Source organism: Anticarsia gemmatalis, unplaced genomic scaffold (genome assembly GCF_050436995.1).
Source record: "Anticarsia gemmatalis isolate Benzon Research Colony breed Stoneville strain unplaced genomic scaffold, ilAntGemm2 primary ctg00000050.1, whole genome shotgun sequence".
Classification (NCBI taxonomy): Eukaryota; Metazoa; Arthropoda; class Insecta; order Lepidoptera; family Erebidae; genus Anticarsia; species Anticarsia gemmatalis.
Genome location: NW_027466807.1, coordinates 74,690 through 100,076, shown reverse-complemented (window position 1 = coordinate 100,076; position 25,387 = coordinate 74,690). Strand labels below are relative to the sequence as shown.

Below are 25,387 nucleotides of genomic sequence, written 5' to 3'. Positions count from 1 at the left end.
TCTTTTTCTTTTAACCAGACAGACACTCCTTAAATAATACTGATCGTGTATTGTATGCTTATAATAAATATAGATAGGTACCTACTGCTGAATGATGATAAAAATTATCAAAATCTAACAACCAATTTAATATAGGTACCTAAAATAATACTTTTTGTTTTTTTCTTTTTTTTTTTTTTTTTTAATCAATATTATGATGTTGTACACTGCTAACCATATTAAAGGCGGTGTGTTATAATATTAATAAATAAATATTATTTGATTAGTTTATATAATTAAGTAAATAGTTGAAATTTACGTTTTTTTTTTTTTTTTTTTTAAATATACATATACAATAATATCAACTAAAATGAGGCAGCAAGTCGCACACGGCCCGCCAAAACAAAACAAACCCTGCGCGTCCGAGTTCCGACCGACCTATCGACTAGCGAACGAGCGAGCTCGAGCGAGCGCCGCAACGCGTATATAAATGAGGGGCATGTACTGGCCCGTGCATCCAGTCGTTCGCCAGCGCTCGCCCGTTGAACAACGTGCGCGCGTCACTTGTCTGTCTGCTCAACTCAACGTCACAACACTAAAGAACAAAGAAGATGACCGGCCGCGGAAAGGGAGGAAAAGGTCTGGGAAAGGGAGGAGCCAAGCGCCACAGGAAAGTGCTTCGCGATAACATCCAGGGTATCACGAAGCCCGCCATCCGTCGTCTCGCGCGCAGAGGCGGCGTCAAGCGTATCTCCGGTCTTATTTACGAGGAGACTCGCGGTGTGCTGAAGGTGTTCCTCGAGAACGTGATCCGCGACGCCGTCACATACACCGAGCACGCCAAGAGGAAGACCGTCACCGCCATGGACGTCGTCTACGCGCTGAAACGTCAAGGCCGCACCCTGTACGGTTTCGGCGGTTAAGCTGCTTCTGCTCGACGGACGACGACACACACACCCGTCCCGTCCTCCAGCCGGCACTGTCGCAATTGCGCATCGCTCGTTGAGCGTACGCGTCATATGTGATAGCGCTAATAAAAAGGCCCTTTTCAGGGCCGCATACGATTCATATAAACTATTATAAAGTTTATGTTTCTATAATGAACACACGATAAGTCAAACTCTCATACTATACTACATAGTAGTACTATACTGTATACCTACTATACACGTACATAATAATAATATATGAATAAATTCACTTCACCTACTAACGCTAGAACGCAACGTACCGAGTAGTTTACTATAACATAATCATCAATATTATATGAAACGAATAGAGTATAATACACGTACGTAGGTAACCTACCTACCTATATAATGTGTTATGATAAAATCATTGATACTGGTGTATCTCTCTGTCAACTTACTTATGTACAGCTACTACTTGTTTGAAGTTATGAGTGAGTATGTACATATATTACAAAAATACAATATTTGTAACCAGAACACTGACTGACATACCTGGATCGTCTCTCTCTGCATTCGACTGCGTTTCTTCTTAGTTGATGCTACGTTGCGACGTCGAATGTCCTCAGGGCTCAGCCTCAGCCTCAGCTCAGCTGCTTACCGGTAACCTGAAATAGAAATATCCGTACAAATTACAAATAGGTACATAGTAATAAATAACATGCAAGCATTAATAATAGGTATTAAGATTAGAATTAAAATGTTTCGAGTAACATTTAAATAATAGAGAATATAAACAGTTTAACACTAACTAACGTAACTGTATGATAATTAAAATAATAATTGTCATATTGATATATTATATATGGTATGTGTACATGTCAACATCAAAGTAATGTTGTTGTTAAAACTTACATACATATTTAGACAAATCGAACTAAATAGAAAATTTTATGCATAATATTAATTAATTAATATTTGTGTGTGTGTTTAATATTGTGTTCAAGTAAGTGTTGTGTTGTTGGACACTGGTACATAATAATAATTAATAGCTGTAACTGAGAGCACTGCCTAAGGGAATGAATCTACTAAACTTACACGGGACACGGGTGTCTGTCTCCGTACCGTGTACCGTGTGTGTACGTACGGCGAGAGATTGAGCGTGTGCATAACGTGATTATTCGTCTATTGGCATGTTGAATTGCATTATATGCACTTTCACATTGTTTAATATAGTATTTTGTAATTTTATATTAGTTTATTAAACGTTATACCACCAGGTCTGACTCGCCCGTCCTTAAGTGGTATAACGCTTTCGTGTTTTACGAAGGTTCACTTTTAATCGTCTAATACGTTCGACCAAAGTGTTAATACAAATGAAATGTTGATACGTTTCAAGCTCGATATCCTCCTTGTTGATTTATCGACCGTTTACAACTGAAACGTTGTGTTTTATAGAGAAAAATACATTTTGAAGTGAACGCGAGGTATGCCAAGTAGACAGTATGGATTATAATGGTGAGCGCCGGCTCGATCGTTCGTTTTATGCGATATCTATCGGTACCGGTAGATAGTCTCGTTCATTATGTATACGAAAATACAATAAACGAGTGTGGTTACATAACAAAAATATAATAAATTTGTATTTAATTAGATACGTGTTAGTGAAAAGTATGAAGTGTTCATACGAGAAATCGTCTCGCGACAGAATGGCCCTCGTTACGGTAAAGTCTCGAGGTAGCTAATCGGGTGGCAAGTTGCGTATAGTGGCGACATCTACTACGATAGTCGAAGTCTCAGATCGAACCTCTCTTTCACACTCGCGTGAACACGTTTGTTTGATCGTTCTCTCTCTCTCTCACTTACTTACTTACTTACTCTCGCAATCAATCTATCAACAATCAACAATGGCCGATACAGCAGTCGCCGCCGAAGCTCCCGCTCCCGCTACACCAGCAAAGAAACAGGCAAGACAGGCGGGCGGCGCTAAGAAACCTAAGGCGAAGCCTACGCACCCGAAGACGTCCGAGATGGTGAACAACGCTATCAAGGAGATGAAGGAGCGCAGCGGATCCTCGCTGCAGGCGATCAAGAAGTACATCGCCGCTCAGTACAAGGTAGACGCCGAGAAGTTGGCGCCGTTCATCAGAAAATACCTGAAGAGCGCCGTCGAGTCCGGCGCGCTCATCCAGACCAAGGGCAAGGGCGCGTCCGGTTCGTTCAAGCTAGAGTCCAAGTCGGCCGCCGCCAAGAAGCCGAGCGCGAGCGCCGGTGCGGGCAAGGCAGCCGCCGGCAAGGGTGCAGCGGCAGCGTCGAAGGCCGGCAAGAAGGCGACCGCCTCCGCCGCCGGCGCCAAGAGCAAGAAGGCCGCAGCCGCGTCCGCGTCTGCCTCCGCATCGCCGTCCAAAGCCAAGGCTTCGGCCGCCGCGAAGGACAAGAAGGCCGCCGCCGCCGCGAAGAAGAAGCCCGCCGCCAAGAAGGCCGCCGCGCCCGCCAAGGCCAAGGGCGGCGCCGCACCCAAGGCTAAGAAGACCGCGAAGCCACCCACGAAGAAGCCGAAGGCGCCCAAGCCCAAGAAGGCCGCCGCTACGCCCAAGTCCAAGCCCGCCGCGAAGAAGGCAGCCGCAGCCAAGAAGTAAATATCACACACGCCGGCCGCAGCCAACGAGTGCGCGCGCTATACACGCGCGGGTGCGGTGCATGGTCGCGCTACACCGTCGTCGCGTCGTCGGTCCCGCCGCGCCGCCGCCGCAGCATCAGCAGCAGCAGCAGCAGCAGCAGCAGCAGCAGCAGCAGCAGCAGCGGCAGCGAGCGACCCGCCACCGGGTCGCCGTCGCAGCAGCCGCGAGCCTCACGGCGGCGTGCGTGACACACTCGCTCGCCACTACCAAAAACAGCCCTTTTCAGGGCTAACAATATATTCATGAATCATGTACAAACATACATATTCGTTTCTGATGCGTATACAGAAAGTCAAACAAACTAACCAACCAACTACTAACAAAACAATAAACTACCACAGCTATGTAACCAACCAACTAACTAACTAACTAACTAAGGTATATAACACGAGAGAGATAATAACAACAATAATTATAATAATTGTATAGCTATGCTATGATAGTCGACGACGAATCAAACAATACACGAACCGACGACGTTACCTATGCCACCCTACATGACATGTGAGTGGTTAACTCGTAACGTAACTATAATTTCAAAACACCTAGAATATCATACACTATAACTAGCTACTACATAATACCTATATACAGCTAACAGCTTATCTGAAATAAAAAACTCACCCAAAGCCGCCGAACACATACCTACGAAGCACACGATACGATGATGATGACGATGATATTATATCATTATAACGGCACACCGCAACACAAACACAAACACAAACACACCCTAGCTTCCCTAGGTCACTCGCGAGTACCTAGATACTCGTAAATAATATAAATGTATTAGCTCTAATCACATCGCGATGCACATTGCAATTTGCACGCGTACGTTACTCACTCACAATTTATTCAAATTATTATAACTCTCAAGTGACATTAGTGACACTACGATATTGCAATTGCACCGACTACCTACACTCACCTACACGAGAAAAAAAAAAAAAAAAAACACATTCATAAATATTTTATTAGTTACTGTCAAAATCAAACTGACAAGTGACGACGCCCGACTGCAGGACGAAAAAAAAAAATTTTTTTTTTTTTCTTTATTTGTATTGATATTCTCATCATTATACTGAGCATATATATTATACATTATACATAAATCATAAATCTATAATTCATAAAATATAACGTGGAAATGGCGCGAAAGTGCCGCGCACGCGCAATAGCGGCGATTATCGTGTTGTTTTCTCGCCCGTTTCGTTCGTGAGCGTCGACTCCGCTCCCCGCCCGACGGTTGCGCGCCAGCGATCGCGTATATAATAAAATGCCCCTGCTGTCGGCGAGTCACTCTACAACGCTTACTCGCTGCGCGCGCACACGGTTTCAGCTGTGTGTGTACATACGTGTTTAACTTTGTTTTCAAATCTTCAATTTAAAAACTCTTCAACATGTCGGGCCGCGGCAAAGGTGGCAAAGTCAAGGGAAAGGCAAAGTCTCGCTCCAACCGTGCCGGTCTTCAGTTCCCCGTCGGTCGTATCCACAGGCTCCTGCGTAACGGCAATTACGCCGAGCGCGTCGGTGCCGGTGCACCAGTGTACCTGGCCGCCGTCATGGAGTACTTGGCCGCTGAGGTTCTCGAGTTGGCCGGCAACGCAGCGAGGGACAACAAGAAGACCAGGATCATTCCCCGTCACCTTCAGTTGGCCATCCGCAACGACGAGGAGTTGAACAAACTGCTCTCCGGCGTGACCATCGCCCAAGGCGGTGTCCTGCCGAACATCCAGGCGGTCCTGCTGCCCAAGAAGACCGAGAAGAAGGCTTAAAACCACCGCCTACTCCTCCTCCTCACACCCGACGCACTTCGTGGGAAGATATAATGATACGTTGCTGTCGTACGACCAAGACGACGACGACGGCGGCGTGCATTTTTCTTACAAAAGGCCCTTTTCAGGGCCACAATATGAATCAAAGTCTATCTATTTATCATAATTATCCTATGATAATGAATGACTGTTTCTGTTGCAACATTATTAAAAGTCAAACACACACAAAACAAACAACAACAGAGAAAAAAAAAAAAACCCCCACGAACGAATAGATTTTTTAATAATTATATTATTAATTAATAAACGTAATAAGTATGATAATATATAGTATAAAAGTACAATACATTATATTATACTATATGGCAACAATTATTATTATATACGTCATCTTCCCAAATTCCACTATTTAATTTCATTACCAATACCGTAACTTCGATATAACCACAGATTACAAAAAAGCTCAAAAGTGCTAGATCACAGGGCCGTAAAACGGAATAACAAAAAAAAAAAATATACGTCATCTCAGCCAGATTCAAATACTTACCAATGTTTTTTTTTTTTCTTTTTTTTTTTGCGTACCTATGTCAGTTGTAGTAGTAGCAGTTAGTTGTAGTTCATAATTATGAAATATCGATAACTCATTAAATAAATATTATCATATGGCATGTAGGTGCTGATTTAAATAAAAAAAAAATAATAAAAAATGCTTAATAGTGAGTACAGTTTAGTTTATCCACGTGTCAACAACGTATGTATTTATAATTACAAAATATGTACACTCTTATTATGGTATGTAAACACCGATACAATAAAATAATTAGGTTATAATATTTATTTCATCTATGTCAGTCGTTCGCAGAACGCAAATATATAAATAAATAAAAAATCTAACGATAAAGTTAATACATTTAATAAGTGAATAATATATGTATACCTATTAGATAAAACACAAACAAAACATACTTGGCTTAGCATTATATTATATTGTGAGAGTGTGTGAGTGTTTTTTTTTTTTTTTTTAATTTTTTTTTAATTTTTTTTTTTTTTAAACAGCCTTAGCCAGTATTCTGTACCGCGTCGATCGCCCCCCGCCCTTTCCGCGCTCCGCGATGTGTAGCTGCCGGGCGTGCGTCAGCACTGCGTCGAGCTTACAGAGACCGCATCGGAGCGCTCCTATTGGCCCGTCCGACGGCGCGCGCTCCCTTAGGTCGCCACCACCGCGCGGCGAGAGCGCCGATAAATAAGAGCGGCCTCTCTGCAATTTCGAACCACAATCCAACCGCTCACCGTGCCGCACGGATCGAATTTTGCGCTCCGTATTGTATTGTTGTGTGATTGTTGAATCGCCGCACCATGCCGCCCAAGACAAGTGGTAAGGCCGCCAAGAAATCCGGCAAGGCCCAAAAGAACATCTCCAAGACCGACAAGAAAAAGAAGAAGCACAAGAGGAAGGAGAGCTACGCCATCTACATCTACAAGGTGCTCAAGCAGGTCCACCCCGACACCGGTATCTCCTCGAAGGCTATGTCGATCATGAACTCTTTCGTTAACGACATCTTCGAACGCATCGCCGCCGAAGCGTCTCGTCTGGCCCACTACAACAAGAGGTCCACCATCACATCGAGGGAGGTGCAGACATCCGTGAGGCTCCTGCTGCCCGGTGAGCTCGCCAAGCACGCCGTCAGCGAGGGTACCAAAGCTGTCACCAAGTACACCAGCTCCAAGTGAGCACAGCGTGTGCTTGCACTTGTACCGCCGCCACCGTTGCGCTCACCACATACTCACCTACCTATGTGTTGCGCACAAACAAAAGGCCCTTTTCAGGGCCACAAATATTTTCATATACAATTTAACATACAAAATGTATGTTTCTGTTGATAAACATGTCAAAAGTCAAACAACAACATAAAAAAAAACCTATCTCCATCACTCCCAGTCGCTATCCTTTACGATCTGCAACGATTAAATTTAATACACACAGAAAAATAGTAACACAATGGAATTATATTATTGACAAAAACAACAATACATATATATTATTTATATAATATAAAGTATGATGATAATAAATATAATAATATAATGACACTTTGAAGCTCCACGACCAGAGTACTATACCCATATCGTACATAATAATATTGCCTGCCTAATATTATTTTAAGTACTTCAATAAAATTCAAATAGTTGTCATTCAATGTTATATGGGAAAAAAAAAAAGAAAAAAAAAAAAAAGACGTTTATCATAGTTTGACGTTTATCAAGTTACTAAACTGCAAATAGTCGATGGAGAAATACAGTGATAGGTGTAATGTTTATAGGTGATGAACGGTATACAATATTATGTACTTAAATAAAATATTATAAATACTTACTTAAAAATAACAAAAAAAAATAAAATAATGATAATTGTAAGAATAACATATAGGTATAACGCATTTTGTTTCATGTTTCGTTCGTTCAAATAGTTGTCATTCAATGTTATAAAGAAAAAAAAAAAAAGAAAAAAAAAAAATGACGTTTATCATAGTTTGACGTTTATCAAGTTACTTATAGAATAATAATATAAACACGTACACACAATATAATATATTATGTACGCTTTAAAATAAAGGATTTATACGAATTTAGAGAGAAAATTCCAAGTGAGTTCGCCGCGGCCGGTTCGCGCTGTCGGCCCGTGTCGATCGTATAAATACGAGTGGGACGGGCAATGCGCGTTTCATTCCCGCTCGCACAGTCGCGCCGTTCGCACCGCACGTCGTTCGTTCAGGTTCAGTTTCAGTACAATTCAATTCAATTAAGAAATGGCGCGTACCAAGCAGACCGCTCGCAAGTCCACCGGTGGTAAGGCACCGAGGAAGCAGCTCGCCACCAAGGCGGCCCGCAAGAGCGCACCGGCAACCGGTGGTGTCAAGAAGCCCCATCGTTACAGGCCCGGAACCGTAGCGCTCCGTGAGATTCGTCGTTACCAGAAGAGTACCGAGCTGTTGATCCGCAAGCTTCCGTTCCAGCGTTTGGTGCGTGAGATCGCTCAAGACTTCAAGACCGATCTCCGTTTCCAGAGCTCCGCTGTGATGGCCCTGCAGGAGGCCAGCGAGGCTTACCTCGTCGGTCTCTTCGAAGACACCAACCTTTGCGCCATCCACGCCAAGCGTGTCACCATCATGCCCAAGGATATACAGCTGGCGCGCAGGATCCGCGGAGAGCGCGCCTAACTGCAGTCAGTACTATCGAGTACTGCAGTTGGCGTGTACAAGGCGGTGTGCGATATATTGTTGTATACACCTATTAAGTATACACTTGTATTGCCGCTCAGCCGAATACCAAAAAGGCCCTTTTCAGGGCCACACATGAGTCATATATTTTTGTAATAAAATATGTTTCTGCAACTAACATTAAAAAGTCAAACAAACTATTAATTAACACACACAATATACCTACCTAATATCTAAATACTGCAAGTATGGTCCCCATATAAATATAATAAAATAAAATATAGCAGTTGCAACATGATATCATCATTCCTGTACAAGCTAGCTATAAAGATGCAGGCCTACACACAATATACATAAGTCCATCATATTTGACAAATTACAATATTTACTGGCGTGGTACATACAGCTACATATTATATAATATTACATATTATAATAGAGACAGTACATATAGGACGAAATAGATCCTAAATACAAAATGGTCGAATTTCATTACCTACATTACTGTACTTATACATTTTTTTTTTTTTTTCTTTTTCTTTTAACCAGACAGACACTCCTTAAATAATACTGATCGTGTATTGTATGCTTATAATAAATATAGATAGGTACCTACTGCTGAATGATGATAAAAATTATCAAAATCTAACAACCAATTTAATATAGGTACCTAAAATAATACTTTTTGTTTTTTTCTTTTTTTTTTTTTTTTTTAATCAATATTATGATGTTGTACACTGCTAACCATATTAAAGGCGGTGTGTTATAATATTAATAAATAAATATTATTTGATTAGTTTATATAATTAAGTAAATAGTTGAAATTTACGTTTTTTTTTTTTTTTTTTTTAAATATACATATACAATAATATCAACTAAAATGAGGCAGCAAGTCGCACACGGCCCGCCAAAACAAAACAAACCCTGCGCGTCCGAGTTCCGACCGACCTATCGACTAGCGAACGAGCGAGCTCGAGCGAGCGCCGCAACGCGTATATAAATGAGGGGCATGTACTGGCCCGTGCATCGGACAGTTCGGGCCGCGACGCGAGACGGAGCTCTCTGCACAGATCGAGCTCCGTGAATTCCGTCTACGCTAGAGCGCTACGCACGCGCTACGCGCTACAGCGCGCCGCGAAGCGCTACGCGAACCGCCCGGACCTCTACGTAACCATTACTATTACCACTCATTGTTTTGAGGTCGCGGTTGTTCGGCTCCGTCACCTTACGCTTCCCCGCCCCCCTCCGGACCACGCGCGGCACTCCGCCGCCTCGGCCCCCGGTCTGCCACCAGCGGCAAGCCCCGGGGGTTCGGTGCGGTGGGCGCTTAGCGCCGGAGGGATCGGCGAGTGGTTAGCACTCGCCGACCGCCACCGCTATGCCGCGAACACCTCCGCCGGCACCTCCCTCGGCCCGGAAGCCGACGCGCCCGCAGCCTGCGCAGTCGCCCGGTGTCGGGAAGCGCGCGCCCACACGGTCCAGCGGTAACGCGCGCGCAATACTGGACCGTGTGCTGGCATCGGGTCAGGCTGAGAAAGCCAAGCCACAGGACTCGCCGCGCAGCCCACCACGCAGCCCGACGCCGACGCCGCGAGCTTCAGCTCCAGCACCAGGAGCGGGTGAGGCGTACTTCGCCCCCTCGCCGCGCTCCACCCCGGCAACACCAACGCCGGGAAACATCTCCGCGCAGGATCACCGCGCGGACACCGCCTGGCCTCCGCCATCGCCCGCCCATGCCGTCTCTCCGCTCCCCAGGAGGGACCCGCGCATCAGGGAGGCGCCGCCGCGAGCGGCCCCCCGCTCACCCGCACCGCCTCCCGCGTCGCCCCCAGACGACTTCACTTCGCCGCCTGCACCGGAGAAGAGAGCGGCGCATTTCATTACGCCGCCCTCTGTACCATCTGCACAGGCGGCGACGCAGAATGCCCGCAGGAGCTCGCCGATGGATGTGGCGGGCCCCTCCTATGCCGCCATGGCCTCTGCCGCCGCACCCACCGTCACCGCTGCGCTGAAGACCGCAGCCGGGACGTCCAACGCCGCCGCCGCCGCCACCGCCGCCACCACCGCCGCCGCCGCCACCACCGCCGCCTCGAAGCCGACCACCCCCCGCTACCCGCCTCTGGTAGTAGAGGCGCTCCCTGATTGGCCTACCCACTTTAGGGCCCTAAAGGAGCGTCTGGGCCACGCGCCCAATGGGAGACCCTTCGGGAAGGGGGTCAGATTTCTGCCAAAGTCGGCCGAGGAGTACCGCATCATACAGCGGTACCTAACGACTTTGGCAACCAAGGAGAACCTATCATGGTTCTCCTACTCCCTCCCGGAAGAGCGAAGCCTGAAGGTGGCCATCAGGGGGCTGCCGGTGGGCACGCCGCCGGAGCTCATCGCAGAGGAGCTGACGGCGCGAGGCTTCGCCCCGGAGCATGTGCGGCCGATCCAGGCCCGCCAAGGACGACCCGGCTGCCTATACTTCGCGCAGCTGGCGCGAAACAAGGACACAGTGCCGGGCATATTTGAGGTCACGGAGCTCCTCTATATGCCCGGCGTGAAGATAGAGGCCTGGCGGGGCAAGAAGGGTCCCGCCCAGTGCCACCGCTGCCAGGGCTTTCGCCACTCCTCACACAACTGCCACAGGCGCCTCGCCTGTGTGCGTTGTGGAGAGGAGCACGCCGCGCGAGACTGCGCGCGCCCGCGGGAGGAGCCGCCGACCTGCGCCAACTGCGGGGGTGCCCACACGGCGAATAATATCGCCTGTCCCGCCTTCAAGCGCGAGGCCCGCAACAAGAAGGCGGGCACAGTCGCGCGCACCTCCGCACCCTCCGCGAGGAAAACACCTGCCGCCGACCTGAGGGAAGACAACGCCCCTGGTTCCCTCATGGCCGCGGCGAACGCAGCCACAGCACCCTCTGGACCATCCCGCCGCCGCCGCAGAAAGCGCGGCGCAAAGAAGCCGCACGCCGCACCGCAGCAAGCGCCGAGCTCCACACAGCCGGCACCGGCGTCGCAGCGCCCGCCCGCCCAGCAGCAACAACAGCAGCAGGAGCATCGGCGGCAAGAGCAACAACAACAACAACATCAGCAGCAGCGGATGAGGAAAGGACCTGAACCCGAACCCAGCCACCAACCCCAGCCGCAGCGGAGGGCCGCCACGGTGCCCAGGACTGGCGCGCTGGACCCGAATATGGTCGCCATCATCGGCATGCTACAGCAGGTGCTGGCCGCACTGCTGGAGCACCGAGACCCTATTCCGCTGATCGTCGGGACGATCCAAAAGTTGTGCACGCATGGAGCGGCGTAACCTGCGTGTCCTCTTTTGGAACGCCGACGGAGTGTCCCCAGAGAAGACCAGGCTACTGAGGCTGCTGCTATCGCAGCGAACAGTTGACGTAGCCCTGCTCAACGAGACCCACCTTCGCCCGGTAGACAAATGGAAGATCGGCGGTTACTACGTCTACCGGGAGGATCACATCTCGCCAGCAGGGATTGCCCGCAGGGGATTGGCAATCCTGGTCAAGAGGAACGTCGTCCACCAGCTGCTACCGGTACCACAACTGCAGTCGTCGTACGCCCTCGGCGTGGAGATCTGCATCAACGGCCGACCCACCCGTGTGTTCGCCTTCTACAAGCCGCCGCAAACCCGCCTGGCAGTGGCCGATATCCACACCATTCTGGACTCGCCACTGCCCACGATCATCGCGGGCGACTTCAACGCGAAGCACACGGCGTGGAACTGCAACCGCATTTGCCCCGAAGGCCGCCGCCTTTTCGACGATGCAGATCGCCAAGGCTACGAGGTGCTAGGACCAGAGGTCCCGACGCACTACCCGTACGCAAGCGTGTATGCACCCGACGTCCTGGACATCGCCGTCACCCGTGGCATCGACGGCGCTGTCAACCTGGACGTCCTGGACGACCACCTCATATCAGACCACCAACCGGTGTGTCTGACTCTGGAGGACACTCCACTAAAAGCTGGAAACCCACCTTCTCGATCTCGCCAAGACTGGGAGGCCTTCCACCGGCTGCTATCGGAGCAATCACCGACGCGCCGCGTGGACACCGCCGAGGACGTCGACTCGATGGCCGTGGACATCTCCACGCAAATTCAGGCCGCGCTCACCGCGTCCCGTCTAAACGCCCCGTCCACCAAGAGGGCCCCCCAGCTTCCGGCCAGCATCATGGCGATGATCGAGAAGAAGAGGAGGCTGCGAAGGCTATGGCAGAACACCAGATGCCCGACACTGAAGACCGAGCTCAACGCTCTGGTAGCGAAGATCTCTGCGGCGCTGGAGACCCAAGCCGCAGAGTCGTGGCAACGCACCATCGAGCGAGCCGGCGAAGAATGGTCGGGCATCCACCGCCTGTGCCGCCGTCTCTCCGGGAAGCCATCCCCGATCCGCCCCCTGCTGGCAGGTGACGGCACCCCACGTTACCGAGCCGAGGACCGGGCGGAGATATTCGCCGAATTCCTGGAGGGACAATTCCAGCCGAACCCGGCCGTCAACGCGCAGCACGCAGCCGACATCGAGCAGCTTGTGAAGACGTACATGGAGCAGCCCGTGGCCCCGACAGAGGACGCCATCGTCTTTTCCCCAGGCCAAGTCCGGCGCATGATACGCCGACTTCCACTGCGAAAGGCCCCTGGACCCGACCGGATCCCCAACGAGGCGCTGCGTCACCTCCCAATGCGAGCGATCGCGGGGGTGACGCGCCTATTCAACGGCATACTGCGGACCGGTCACTTTCCCGCCGCATGGAAGCTCGGCAGAGTCATTATGCTGCCGAAGCCGGGGAAAAACATCCTGCTGCCGGGTAGCTACAGACCCATCACGCTGCTCCCGAACATCTCCAAGCTGTTCGAAAAACTGCTGCTGCCACACCTCGTCCCGCACATCAAGCCACGCGAGGAGCAGTTCGGCTTTAGGGCCGAACACTCGACGACGCACCAGCTCATGAGGGTACTGCACGACCTCGCGGCTGCTCGCAACAAGCGCGAGCGAGCCGCTGCAGTATTCCTCGATATGGAGAAGGCCTTCGACCGCGTCTGGCACGCCGGTCTCATCCACAAGCTGTCCACATCCACTACTCCCCGCCGAGTAGTCAGGATCGTGGGCACCTTCCTCCAGGACCGCCGATTTCAAGTCGCGGTCGAAGATGCGTTGTCGGAGGAGCGTCCGATACGCGCCGGAGTACCGCAAGGAAGCTGCATCTCACCAGTGTGCTACAGCTGGTACACCAACGACATCCCAGTGCCGGCCGGTGTCCAGCTGGCACTGTACGCCGACGATGCAGCCTACTACACCTCGTCGCTCTCCGGCGCGCACGCTGCAATCAAGCTGCAGCGTGCCCTGGACGCCCTCCCCGCGTGGCTGGACGACTGGCGGCTATCAGTCAACGTGGCGAAGACTCAGGCGATCTCCGTGGGAGCCAAACCACCGGCAAACATGAAGCTCCGAGATGAAGAGGTCGGCTGGTCCGCCAAGGTCAAATACCTGGGCGTGACCATCGACCGGCAGCTCTCAATGGCTCCCCACGTCAAGAACGTGGTCTCCCAGGTCCGCACAGCGTGCGCTCTCCTGCGCCCGATGCTGCACTCGCACCTGCCTCTCCGCGCGAAGCTCGGAATCTACAAGGCGTACATCAGGACGCGCCTCACCTACGCTGCCCCCGCGTGGTTCGCACTTCTGTCGGCAACAAACCGCCAGAGGTTGCGAGCCCAGCAATCGCGCGCCCTGCGCCTTGTAGTGGGCGCCCCGCGCTTCGTGCGGAACGACACCATCGCGCGCGACCTGCGCATGGAGAGCCTGGACGACCACGTGAGACGCCTGAGCACCAACCTGTTCGAGCGCACCGAACGCTCGGAACACCGCCTCATACACGGGATCGCCCCGTACCACAGGCGGCCGCCGGACAGGTTGGCACTGCCACGAGACTTGATAGCCGCAAACACCGGACCGACGCCACCAGCACCCTCCTGAGCCGGGCTGACGGGCGCTCGCCGCGGACGCCGCCGCGGTGAGCTCGACCTCGCCAAGGACAGGAGGGACCCCTGCCACCAACACCAGGACGTGACACAGAAGCGGACGGCTTGAGGTCCGCCCGCGGGGATAAACCCGCACGGGCCTGACCTCGCCCACCGCTTCGCCCGCCGGACACGACACTCCGGCACAACTCCGAGGGGTAAAGCCCCGCCCCAGCGACCCGCCTGTATCTGCAGGCGGAGATGGATACCGCTGGAACAGCCCGACGGGCTGGTAGTAGCTACTGTTACGCACAACTTCTGCTGTAACAAAGACAACCCAACGGCCCGTGCATCCAGTCGTTCGCCAGCGCTCGCCCGTTGAACAACGTGCGCGCGTCACTTGTCTGTCTGCTCAACTCAACGTCACAACACTAAAGAACAAAGAAGATGACCGGCCGCGGAAAGGGAGGAAAAGGTCTGGGAAAGGGAGGAGCCAAGCGCCACAGGAAAGTGCTTCGCGATAACATCCAGGGTATCACGAAGCCCGCCATCCGTCGTCTCGCGCGCAGAGGCGGCGTCAAGCGTATCTCCGGTCTTATTTACGAGGAGACTCGCGGTGTGCTGAAGGTGTTCCTCGAGAACGTGATCCGCGACGCCGTCACATACACCGAGCACGCCAAGAGGAAGACCGTCACCGCCATGGACGTCGTCTACGCGCTGAAACGTCAAGGCCGCACCCTGTACGGTTTCGGCGGTTAAGCTGCTTCTGCTCGACGGACGACGACACACACACCCGTCCCGTCCTCCAGCCGGCACTGTCGCAATTGCGCATCGCTCGTTGAGCGTACGCGTCATATGTGATAGCGCTAATAAAAAGGCCCTTTTCAGGGCCGCATACGATTCATATAAACTATTATAAAGTTTATGTTTCTATAATGAACACACGATAAGTCAAACTCTCATACTATACTACATAGTAGTACTATACTGTATACCTACTATACACGTACATAATAATAATATATGAATAAATTCACTTCACCTACTAACGCTAGAACGCAACGTACCGAGTAGTTTACTATAACATAATCATCAATATTATATGAAACGAATAGAGTATAATACACGTACGTAGGTAACCTACCTACCTATATAATGTGTTATGATAAAATCATTGATACTGGTGTATCTCTCTGTCAACTTACTTATGTACAGCTACTACTTGTTTGAAGTTATGAGTGAGTATGTACATATATTACAAAAATACAATATTTGTAACCAGAACACTGACTGACATACCTGGATCGTCTCTCTCTGCATTCGACTGCGTTTCTTCTTAGTTGATGCTACGTTGCGACGTCGAATGTCCTCAGGGCTCAGCCTCAGCCTCAGCTCAGCTGCTTACCGGTAACCTGAAATAGAAATATCCGTACAAATTACAAATAGGTACATAGTAATAAATAACATGCAAGCATTAATAATAGGTATTAAGATTAGAATTAAAATGTTTCGAGTAACATTTAAATAATAGAGAATATAAACAGTTTAACACTAACTAACGTAACTGTATGATAATTAAAATAATAATTGTCATATTGATATATTATATATGGTATGTGTACATGTCAACATCAAAGTAATGTTGTTGTTAAAACTTACATACATATTTAGACAAATCGAACTAAATAGAAAATTTTATGCATAATATTAATTAATTAATATTTGTGTGTGTGTTTAATATTGTGTTCAAGTAAGTGTTGTGTTGTTGGACACTGGTACATAATAATAATTAATAGCTGTAACTGAGAGCACTGCCTAAGGGAATGAATCTACTAAACTTACACGGGACACGGGTGTCTGTCTCCGTACCGTGTACCGTGTGTGTACGTACGGCGAGAGATTGAGCGTGTGCATAACGTGATTATTCGTCTATTGGCATGTTGAATTGCATTATATGCACTTTCACATTGTTTAATATAGTATTTTGTAATTTTATATTAGTTTATTAAACGTTATACCACCAGGTCTGACTCGCCCGTCCTTAAGTGGTATAACGCTTTCGTGTTTTACGAAGGTTCACTTTTAATCGTCTAATACGTTCGACCAAAGTGTTAATACAAATGAAATGTTGATACGTTTCAAGCTCGATATCCTCCTTGTTGATTTATCGACCGTTTACAACTGAAACGTTGTGTTTTGTTTGACTGCCTCCGTGGCGCAGTGGTTTAGGTCACCACGCCGATACCACTGCATCGGGAGGTCGTGGGTTCGATTCCCACACGGGACAATTATTTGTGCGATCCACAAATAATTGTTTCGGGTCTGGTTGTGCTTTGTGTCCGTTGTTTGTATGTTTGTAAAAGTCCCCGCGACACAAGAGCAATTCTTAGTGCGGGAGTTGTCTTTTTTAAAAAAAAAAAAAAAAAAAAGTTTTATAGAGAAAAATACATTTTGAAGTGAACGCGAGGTATGCCAAGTAGACAGTATGGATTATAATGGTGAGCGCCGGCTCGATCGTTCGTTTTATGCGATATCTATCGGTACCGGTAGATAGTCTCGTTCATTATGTATACGAAAATACAATAAACGAGTGTGGTTACATAACAAAAATATAATAAATTTGTATTTAATTAGATACGTGTTAGTGAAAAGTATGAAGTGTTCATACGAGAAATCGTCTCGCGACAGAATGGCCCTCGTTACGGTAAAGTCTCGAGGTAGCTAATCGGGTGGCAAGTTGCGTATAGTGGCGACATCTACTACGATAGTCGAAGTCTCAGATCGAACCTCTCTTTCACACTCGCGTGAACACGTTTGTTTGATCGTTCTCTCTCTCTCTCACTTACTTACTTACTTACTCTCGCAATCAATCTATCAACAATCAACAATGGCCGATACAGCAGTCGCCGCCGAAGCTCCCGCTCCCGCTACACCAGCAAAGAAACAGGCAAGACAGGCGGGCGGCGCTAAGAAACCTAAGGCGAAGCCTACGCACCCGAAGACGTCCGAGATGGTGAACAACGCTATCAAGGAGATGAAGGAGCGCAGCGGATCCTCGCTGCAGGCGATCAAGAAGTACATCGCCGCTCAGTACAAGGTAGACGCCGAGAAGTTGGCGCCGTTCATCAGAAAATACCTGAAGAGCGCCGTCGAGTCCGGCGCGCTCATCCAGACCAAGGGCAAGGGCGCGTCCGGTTCGTTCAAGCTAGAGTCCAAGTCGGCCGCCGCCAAGAAGCCGAGCGCGAGCGCCGGTGCGGGCAAGGCAGCCGCCGGCAAGGGTGCAGCGGCAGCGTCGAAGGCCGGCAAGAAGGCGACCGCCTCCGCCGCCGGCGCCAAGAGCAAGAAGGCCGCAGCCGCGTCCGCGTCTGCCTCCGCATCGCCGTCCAAAGCCAAGGCTTCGGCCGCCGCGAAGGACAAGAAGGCCGCCGCCGCCGCGAAGAAGAAGCCCGCCGCCAAGAAGGCCGCCGCGCCCGCCAAGGCCAAGGGCGGCGCCGCACCCAAGGCTAAGAAGACCGCGAAGCCACCCACGAAGAAGCCGAAGGCGCCCAAGCCCAAGAAGGCCGCCGCTACGCCCAAGTCCAAGCCCGCCGCGAAGAAGGCAGCCGCAGCCAAGAAGTAAATATCACACACGCCGGCCGCAGCCAACGAGTGCGCGCGCTATACACGCGCGGGTGCGGTGCATGGTCGCGCTACACCGTCGTCGCGTCGTCGGTCCCGCCGCGCCGCCGCCGCAGCATCAGCAGCAGCAGCAGCAGCAGCAGCAGCAGCAGCAGCAGCAGCAGCGGCAGCGAGCGACCCGCCACCGGGTCGCCGTCGCAGCAGCCGCGAGCCTCACGGCGGCGTGCGTGACACACTCGCTCGCCACTACCAAAAACAGCCCTTTTCAGGGCTAACAATATATTCATGAATCATGTACAAACATACATATTCGTTTCTGATGCGTATACAGAAAGTCAAACAAACTAACCAACCAACTACTAACAAAACAATAAACTACCACAGCTATGTAACCAACCAACTAACTAACTAACTAACTAAGGTATATAACACGAGAGAGATAATAACAACAATAATTATAATAATTGTATAGCTATGCTATGATAGTCGACGACGAATCAAACAATACACGAACCGACGACGTTACCTATGCCACCCTACATGACATGTGAGTGGTTAACTCGTAACGTAACTATAATTTCAAAACACCTAGAATATCATACACTATAACTAGCTACTACATAATACCTATATACAGCTAACAGCTTATCTGAAATAAAAAACTCACCCAAAGCCGCCGAACACATACCTACGAAGCACACGATACGATGATGATGACGATGATATTATATCATTATAACGGCACACCGCAACACAAACACAAACACAAACACACCCTAGCTTCCCTAGGTCACTCGCGAGTACCTAGATACTCGTAAATAATATAAATGTATTAGCTCTAATCACATCGCGATGCACATTGCAATTTGCACGCGTACGTTACTCACTCACAATTTATTCAAATTATTATAACTCTCAAGTGACATTAGTGACACTACGATATTGCAATTGCACCGACTACCTACACTCACCTACACGAGAAAAAAAAAAAAAAAAAACACATTCATAAATATTTTATTAGTTACTGTCAAAATCAAACTGACAAGTGACGACGCCCGACTGCAGGACGAAAAAAAAAAATTTTTTTTTTTTTCTTTATTTGTATTGATATTCTCATCATTATACTGAGCATATATATTATACATTATACATAAATCATAAATCTATAATTCATAAAATATAACGTGGAAATGGCGCGAAAGTGCCGCGCACGCGCAATAGCGGCGATTATCGTGTTGTTTTCTCGCCCGTTTCGTTCGTGAGCGTCGACTCCGCTCCCCGCCCGACGGTTGCGCGCCAGCGATCGCGTATATAATAAAATGCCCCTGCTGTCGGCGAGTCACTCTACAACGCTTACTCGCTGCGCGCGCACACGGTTTCAGCTGTGTGTGTACATACGTGTTTAACTTTGTTTTCAAATCTTCAATTTAAAAACTCTTCAACATGTCGGGCCGCGGCAAAGGTGGCAAAGTCAAGGGAAAGGCAAAGTCTCGCTCCAACCGTGCCGGTCTTCAGTTCCCCGTCGGTCGTATCCACAGGCTCCTGCGTAACGGCAATTACGCCGAGCGCGTCGGTGCCGGTGCACCAGTGTACCTGGCCGCCGTCATGGAGTACTTGGCCGCTGAGGTTCTCGAGTTGGCCGGCAACGCAGCGAGGGACAACAAGAAGACCAGGATCATTCCCCGTCACCTTCAGTTGGCCATCCGCAACGACGAGGAGTTGAACAAACTGCTCTCCGGCGTGACCATCGCCCAAGGCGGTGTCCTGCCGAACATCCAGGCGGTCCTGCTGCCCAAGAAGACCGAGAAGAAGGCTTAAAACCACCGCCTACTCCTCCTCCTCACACCCGACGCACTTCGTGGGAAGATATAATGATACGTTGCTGTCGTACGACCAAGACGACGACGACGGCGGCGTGCATTTTTCTTACAAAAGGCCCTTTTCAGGGCCACAATATGAATCAAAGTCTATCTATTTATCATAATTATCCTATGATAATGAATGACTGTTTCTGTTGCAACATTATTAAAAGTCAAACACACACAAAACAAACAACAACAGAGAAAAAAAAAAAAACCCCCACGAACGAATAGATTTTTTAATAATTATATTATTAATTAATAAACGTAATAAGTATGATAATATATAGTATAAAAGTACAATACATTATATTATACTATATGGCAACAATTATTATTATATACGTCATCTTCCCAAATTCCACTATTTAATTTCATTACCAATACCGTAACTTCGATATAACCACAGATTACAAAAAAGCTCAAAAGTGCTAGATCACAGGGCCGTAAAACGGAATAACAAAAAAAAAAAATATACGTCATCTCAGCCAGATTCAAATACTTACCAATGTTTTTTTTTTTTCTTTTTTTTTTTGCGTACCTATGTCAGTTGTAGTAGTAGCAGTTAGTTGTAGTTCATAATTATGAAATATCGATAACTCATTAAATAAATATTATCATATGGCATGTAGGTGCTGATTTAAATAAAAAAAAAATAATAAAAAATGCTTAATAGTGAGTACAGTTTAGTTTATCCACGTGTCAACAACGTATGTATTTATAATTACAAAATATGTACACTCTTATTATGGTATGTAAACACCGATACAATAAAATAATTAGGTTATAATATTTATTTCATCTATGTCAGTCGTTCGCAGAACGCAAATATATAAATAAATAAAAAATCTAACGATAAAGTTAATACATTTAATAAGTGAATAATATATGTATACCTATTAGATAAAACACAAACAAAACATACTTGGCTTAGCATTATATTATATTGTGAGAGTGTGTGAGTGTTTTTTTTTTTTTTTTTAATTTTTTTTTAATTTTTTTTTTTTTTAAACAGCCTTAGCCAGTATTCTGTACCGCGTCGATCGCCCCCCGCCCTTTCCGCGCTCCGCGATGTGTAGCTGCCGGGCGTGCGTCAGCACTGCGTCGAGCTTACAGAGACCGCATCGGAGCGCTCCTATTGGCCCGTCCGACGGCGCGCGCTCCCTTAGGTCGCCACCACCGCGCGGCGAGAGCGCCGATAAATAAGAGCGGCCTCTCTGCAATTTCGAACCACAATCCAACCGCTCACCGTGCCGCACGGATCGAATTTTGCGCTCCGTATTGTATTGTTGTGTGATTGTTGAATCGCCGCACCATGCCGCCCAAGACAAGTGGTAAGGCCGCCAAGAAATCCGGCAAGGCCCAAAAGAACATCTCCAAGACCGACAAGAAAAAGAAGAAGCACAAGAGGAAGGAGAGCTACGCCATCTACATCTACAAGGTGCTCAAGCAGGTCCACCCCGACACCGGTATCTCCTCGAAGGCTATGTCGATCATGAACTCTTTCGTTAACGACATCTTCGAACGCATCGCCGCCGAAGCGTCTCGTCTGGCCCACTACAACAAGAGGTCCACCATCACATCGAGGGAGGTGCAGACATCCGTGAGGCTCCTGCTGCCCGGTGAGCTCGCCAAGCACGCCGTCAGCGAGGGTACCAAAGCTGTCACCAAGTACACCAGCTCCAAGTGAGCACAGCGTGTGCTTGCACTTGTACCGCCGCCACCGTTGCGCTCACCACATACTCACCTACCTATGTGTTGCGCACAAACAAAAGGCCCTTTTCAGGGCCACAAATATTTTCATATACAATTTAACATACAAAATGTATGTTTCTGTTGATAAACATGTCAAAAGTCAAACAACAACATAAAAAAAAACCTATCTCCATCACTCCCAGTCGCTATCCTTTACGATCTGCAACGATTAAATTTAATACACACAGAAAAATAGTAACACAATGGAATTATATTATTGACAAAAACAACAATACATATATATTATTTATATAATATAAAGTATGATGATAATAAATATAATAATATAATGACACTTTGAAGCTCCACGACCAGAGTACTATACCCATATCGTACATAATAATATTGCCTGCCTAATATTATTTTAAGTACTTCAATAAAATTCAAATAGTTGTCATTCAATGTTATATGGGAAAAAAAAAAAGAAAAAAAAAAAAAAGACGTTTATCATAGTTTGACGTTTATCAAGTTACTAAACTGCAAATAGTCGATGGAGAAATACAGTGATAGGTGTAATGTTTATAGGTGATGAACGGTATACAATATTATGTACTTAAATAAAATATTATAAATACTTACTTAAAAATAACAAAAAAAAATAAAATAATGATAATTGTAAGAATAACATATAGGTATAACGCATTTTGTTTCATGTTTCGTTCGTTCAAATAGTTGTCATTCAATGTTATAAAGAAAAAAAAAAAAAAGAAAAAAAAAAAATGACGTTTATCATAGTTTGACGTTTATCAAGTTACTTATAGAATAATAATATAAACACGTACACACAATATAATATATTATGTACGCTTTAAAATAAAGGATTTATACGAATTTAGAGAGAAAATTCCAAGTGAGTTCGCCGCGGCCGGTTCGCGCTGTCGGCCCGTGTCGATCGTATAAATACGAGTGGGACGGGCAATGCGCGTTTCATTCCCGCTCGCACAGTCGCGCCGTTCGCACCGCACGTCGTTCGTTCAGGTTCAGTTTCAGTACAATTCAATTCAATTAAGAAATGGCGCGTACCAAGCAGACCGCTCGCAAGTCCACCGGTGGTAAGGCACCGAGGAAGCAGCTCGCCACCAAGGCGGCCCGCAAGAGCGCACCGGCAACCGGTGGTGTCAAGAAGCCCCATCGTTACAGGCCCGGAACCGTAGCGCTCCGTGAGATTCGTCGTTACCAGAAGAGTACCGAGCTGTTGATCCGCAAGCTTCCGTTCCAGCGTTTGGTGCGTGAGATCGCTCAAGACTTCAAGACCGATCTCCGTTTCCAGAGCTCCGCTGTGATGGCCCTGCAGGAGGCCAGCGAGGCTTACCTCGTCGGTCTCTTCGAAGACACCAACCTTTGCGCCATCCACGCCAAGCGTGTCACCATCATGCCCAAGGATATACAGCTGGCGCGCAGGATCCGCGGAGAGCGCGCCTAACTGCAGTCAGTACTATCGAGTACTGCAGTTGGCGTGTACAAGGCGGTGTGCGATATATTGTTGTATACACCTATTAAGTATACACTTGTATTGCCGCTCAGCCGAATACCAAAAAGGCCCTTTTCAGGGCCACACATGAGTCATATATTTTTGTAATAAAATATGTTTCTGCAACTAACATTAAAAAGTCAAACAAACTATTAATTAACACACACAATATACCTACCTAATATCTAAATACTGCAAGTATGGTCCCCATATAAATATAATAAAATAAAATATAGCAGTTGCAACATGATATCATCATTCCTGTACAAGCTAGCTATAAAGATGCAGGCCTACACACAATATACATAAGTCCATCATATTTGACAAATTACAATATTTACTGGCGTGGTACATACAGCTACATATTATATAATATTACATATTATAATAGAGACAGTACATATAGGACGAAATAGATCCTAAATACAAAATGGTCGAATTTCATTACCTACATTACTGTACTTATACATTTTTTTTTTTTTTTCTTTTTCTTTTAACCAGACAGACACTCCTTAAATAATACTGATCGTGTATTGTATGCTTATAATAAATATAGATAGGTACCTACTGCTGAATGATGATAAAAATTATCAAAATCTAACAACCAATTTAATATAGGTACCTAAAATAATACTTTTTGTTTTTTTCTTTTTTTTTTTTTTTTTTAATCAATATTATGATGTTGTACACTGCTAACCATATTAAAGGCGGTGTGTTATAATATTAATAAATAAATATTATTTGATTAGTTTATATAATTAAGTAAATAGTTGAAATTTACGTTTTTTTTTTTTTTTTTTTTAAATATACATATACAATAATATCAACTAAAATGAGGCAGCAAGTCGCACACGGCCCGCCAAAACAAAACAAACCCTGCGCGTCCGAGTTCCGACCGACCTATCGACTAGCGAACGAGCGAGCTCGAGCGAGCGCCGCAACGCGTATATAAATGAGGGGCATGTACTGGCCCGTGCATCCAGTCGTTCGCCAGCGCTCGCCCGTTGAACAACGTGCGCGCGTCACTTGTCTGTCTGCTCAACTCAACGTCACAACACTAAAGAACAAAGAAGATGACCGGCCGCGGAAAGGGAGGAAAAGGTCTGGGAAAGGGAGGAGCCAAGCGCCACAGGAAAGTGCTTCGCGATAACATCCAGGGTATCACGAAGCCCGCCATCCGTCGTCTCGCGCGCAGAGGCGGCGTCAAGCGTATCTCCGGTCTTATTTACGAGGAGACTCGCGGTGTGCTGAAGGTGTTCCTCGAGAACGTGATCCGCGACGCCGTCACATACACCGAGCACGCCAAGAGGAAGACCGTCACCGCCATGGACGTCGTCTACGCGCTGAAACGTCAAGGCCGCACCCTGTACGGTTTCGGCGGTTAAGCTGCTTCTGCTCGACGGACGACGACACACACACCCGTCCCGTCCTCCAGCCGGCACTGTCGCAATTGCGCATCGCTCGTTGAGCGTACGCGTCATATGTGATAGCGCTAATAAAAAGGCCCTTTTCAGGGCCGCATACGATTCATATAAACTATTATAAAGTTTATGTTTCTATAATGAACACACGATAAGTCAAACTCTCATACTATACTACATAGTAGTACTATACTGTATACCTACTATACACGTACATAATAATAATATATGAATAAATTCACTTCACCTACTAACGCTAGAACGCAACGTACCGAGTAGTTTACTATAACATAATCATCAATATTATATGAAACGAATAGAGTATAATACACGTACGTAGGTAACCTACCTACCTATATAATGTGTTATGATAAAATCATTGATACTGGTGTATCTCTCTGTCAACTTACTTATGTACAGCTACTACTTGTTTGAAGTTATGAGTGAGTATGTACATATATTACAAAAATACAATATTTGTAACCAGAACACTGACTGACATACCTGGATCGTCTCTCTCTGCATTCGACTGCGTTTCTTCTTAGTTGATGCTACGTTGCGACGTCGAATGTCCTCAGGGCTCAGCCTCAGCCTCAGCTCAGCTGCTTACCGGTAACCTGAAATAGAAATATCCGTACAAATTACAAATAGGTACATAGTAATAAATAACATGCAAGCATTAATAATAGGTATTAAGATTAGAATTAAAATGTTTCGAGTAACATTTAAATAATAGAGAATAT

The 25,387-nt window shown here is 47.3% G+C and overlaps 11 protein-coding genes across 11 annotated transcripts; all 11 read left to right on the top strand.

Moving 5' to 3' along the window:
• Window positions 1–507: 507 nt before the first annotated feature.
• LOC142987043 (histone H4) lies at window positions 508–1,255 on the top strand. Its single transcript, XM_076135601.1, has one exon. The coding sequence runs from the start codon at window positions 591–593 to the stop codon at window positions 900–902; it is 312 nt and encodes a 103-aa protein (XP_075991716.1). The 5' UTR covers window positions 508–590; the 3' UTR covers window positions 903–1,255.
• Window positions 1,256–1,876: 621 nt separating this feature from the next.
• On the top strand, window positions 1,877–3,773 carry LOC142987004 (uncharacterized). The gene has a single exon (XM_076135561.1). It carries the CDS (start codon window positions 2,795–2,797, stop codon window positions 3,524–3,526), a length of 732 nt encoding a protein of 243 aa, XP_075991676.1. The 5' UTR covers window positions 1,877–2,794; the 3' UTR covers window positions 3,527–3,773.
• Window positions 3,774–4,861: 1,088 nt separating this feature from the next.
• On the top strand, window positions 4,862–5,470 carry LOC142987027 (histone H2A). Its single transcript, XM_076135584.1, has one exon. The coding sequence runs from the start codon at window positions 4,969–4,971 to the stop codon at window positions 5,341–5,343; it is 375 nt and encodes a 124-aa protein (XP_075991699.1). The 5' UTR covers window positions 4,862–4,968; the 3' UTR covers window positions 5,344–5,470.
• An 886-nt stretch (window positions 5,471–6,356) lies between these two features.
• On the top strand, window positions 6,357–7,204 carry LOC142987040 (histone H2B). Its single transcript, XM_076135597.1, has one exon. The coding sequence runs from the start codon at window positions 6,700–6,702 to the stop codon at window positions 7,072–7,074; it is 375 nt and encodes a 124-aa protein (XP_075991712.1). The 5' UTR covers window positions 6,357–6,699; the 3' UTR covers window positions 7,075–7,204.
• Window positions 7,205–7,996: 792 nt separating this feature from the next.
• LOC142987019 (histone H3) lies at window positions 7,997–8,695 on the top strand. The gene has a single exon (XM_076135577.1). The coding sequence runs from the start codon at window positions 8,151–8,153 to the stop codon at window positions 8,559–8,561; it is 411 nt and encodes a 136-aa protein (XP_075991692.1). The 5' UTR covers window positions 7,997–8,150; the 3' UTR covers window positions 8,562–8,695.
• Window positions 8,696–8,843: 148 nt separating this feature from the next.
• LOC142987000 (uncharacterized) lies at window positions 8,844–11,856 on the top strand. The gene has a single exon (XM_076135556.1). The coding sequence runs from the start codon at window positions 9,940–9,942 to the stop codon at window positions 11,854–11,856; it is 1,917 nt and encodes a 638-aa protein (XP_075991671.1). The 5' UTR covers window positions 8,844–9,939.
• A 2,994-nt stretch (window positions 11,857–14,850) lies between these two features.
• LOC142987047 (histone H4) lies at window positions 14,851–15,632 on the top strand. Its single transcript, XM_076135605.1, has one exon. It carries the CDS (start codon window positions 14,968–14,970, stop codon window positions 15,277–15,279), a length of 312 nt encoding a protein of 103 aa, XP_075991720.1. The 5' UTR covers window positions 14,851–14,967; the 3' UTR covers window positions 15,280–15,632.
• A 3,842-nt stretch (window positions 15,633–19,474) lies between these two features.
• LOC142987025 (histone H2A) lies at window positions 19,475–20,083 on the top strand. The gene has a single exon (XM_076135583.1). The coding sequence runs from the start codon at window positions 19,582–19,584 to the stop codon at window positions 19,954–19,956; it is 375 nt and encodes a 124-aa protein (XP_075991698.1). The 5' UTR covers window positions 19,475–19,581; the 3' UTR covers window positions 19,957–20,083.
• An 886-nt stretch (window positions 20,084–20,969) lies between these two features.
• Window positions 20,970–21,817, top strand: LOC142987034 (histone H2B). Its single transcript, XM_076135592.1, has one exon. The coding sequence runs from the start codon at window positions 21,313–21,315 to the stop codon at window positions 21,685–21,687; it is 375 nt and encodes a 124-aa protein (XP_075991707.1). The 5' UTR covers window positions 20,970–21,312; the 3' UTR covers window positions 21,688–21,817.
• Window positions 21,818–22,598: 781 nt separating this feature from the next.
• LOC142987016 (histone H3) lies at window positions 22,599–23,309 on the top strand. Its single transcript, XM_076135573.1, has one exon. It carries the CDS (start codon window positions 22,765–22,767, stop codon window positions 23,173–23,175), a length of 411 nt encoding a protein of 136 aa, XP_075991688.1. The 5' UTR covers window positions 22,599–22,764; the 3' UTR covers window positions 23,176–23,309.
• A 904-nt stretch (window positions 23,310–24,213) lies between these two features.
• On the top strand, window positions 24,214–24,961 carry LOC142987050 (histone H4). Its single transcript, XM_076135607.1, has one exon. The coding sequence runs from the start codon at window positions 24,297–24,299 to the stop codon at window positions 24,606–24,608; it is 312 nt and encodes a 103-aa protein (XP_075991722.1). The 5' UTR covers window positions 24,214–24,296; the 3' UTR covers window positions 24,609–24,961.
• Window positions 24,962–25,387: the final 426 nt, after the last annotated feature.

What these genes read in the sequence shown, in the direction of transcription:
- LOC142987043 (XM_076135601.1), top strand. Translation starts at nt 591, where the DNA reads ATGACCGGCCGCGGAAAGGGAGGAAAAGGTCTGGGAAAGGGAGGAGCC.
- LOC142987004 (XM_076135561.1), top strand. Translation starts at nt 2,795, where the DNA reads ATGGCCGATACAGCAGTCGCCGCCGAAGCTCCCGCTCCCGCTACACCA.
- LOC142987027 (XM_076135584.1), top strand. Translation starts at nt 4,969, where the DNA reads ATGTCGGGCCGCGGCAAAGGTGGCAAAGTCAAGGGAAAGGCAAAGTCT.
- LOC142987040 (XM_076135597.1), top strand. Translation starts at nt 6,700, where the DNA reads ATGCCGCCCAAGACAAGTGGTAAGGCCGCCAAGAAATCCGGCAAGGCC.
- LOC142987019 (XM_076135577.1), top strand. Translation starts at nt 8,151, where the DNA reads ATGGCGCGTACCAAGCAGACCGCTCGCAAGTCCACCGGTGGTAAGGCA.
- LOC142987000 (XM_076135556.1), top strand. Translation starts at nt 9,940, where the DNA reads ATGCCGCGAACACCTCCGCCGGCACCTCCCTCGGCCCGGAAGCCGACG.
- LOC142987047 (XM_076135605.1), top strand. Translation starts at nt 14,968, where the DNA reads ATGACCGGCCGCGGAAAGGGAGGAAAAGGTCTGGGAAAGGGAGGAGCC.
- LOC142987025 (XM_076135583.1), top strand. Translation starts at nt 19,582, where the DNA reads ATGTCGGGCCGCGGCAAAGGTGGCAAAGTCAAGGGAAAGGCAAAGTCT.
- LOC142987034 (XM_076135592.1), top strand. Translation starts at nt 21,313, where the DNA reads ATGCCGCCCAAGACAAGTGGTAAGGCCGCCAAGAAATCCGGCAAGGCC.
- LOC142987016 (XM_076135573.1), top strand. Translation starts at nt 22,765, where the DNA reads ATGGCGCGTACCAAGCAGACCGCTCGCAAGTCCACCGGTGGTAAGGCA.
- LOC142987050 (XM_076135607.1), top strand. Translation starts at nt 24,297, where the DNA reads ATGACCGGCCGCGGAAAGGGAGGAAAAGGTCTGGGAAAGGGAGGAGCC.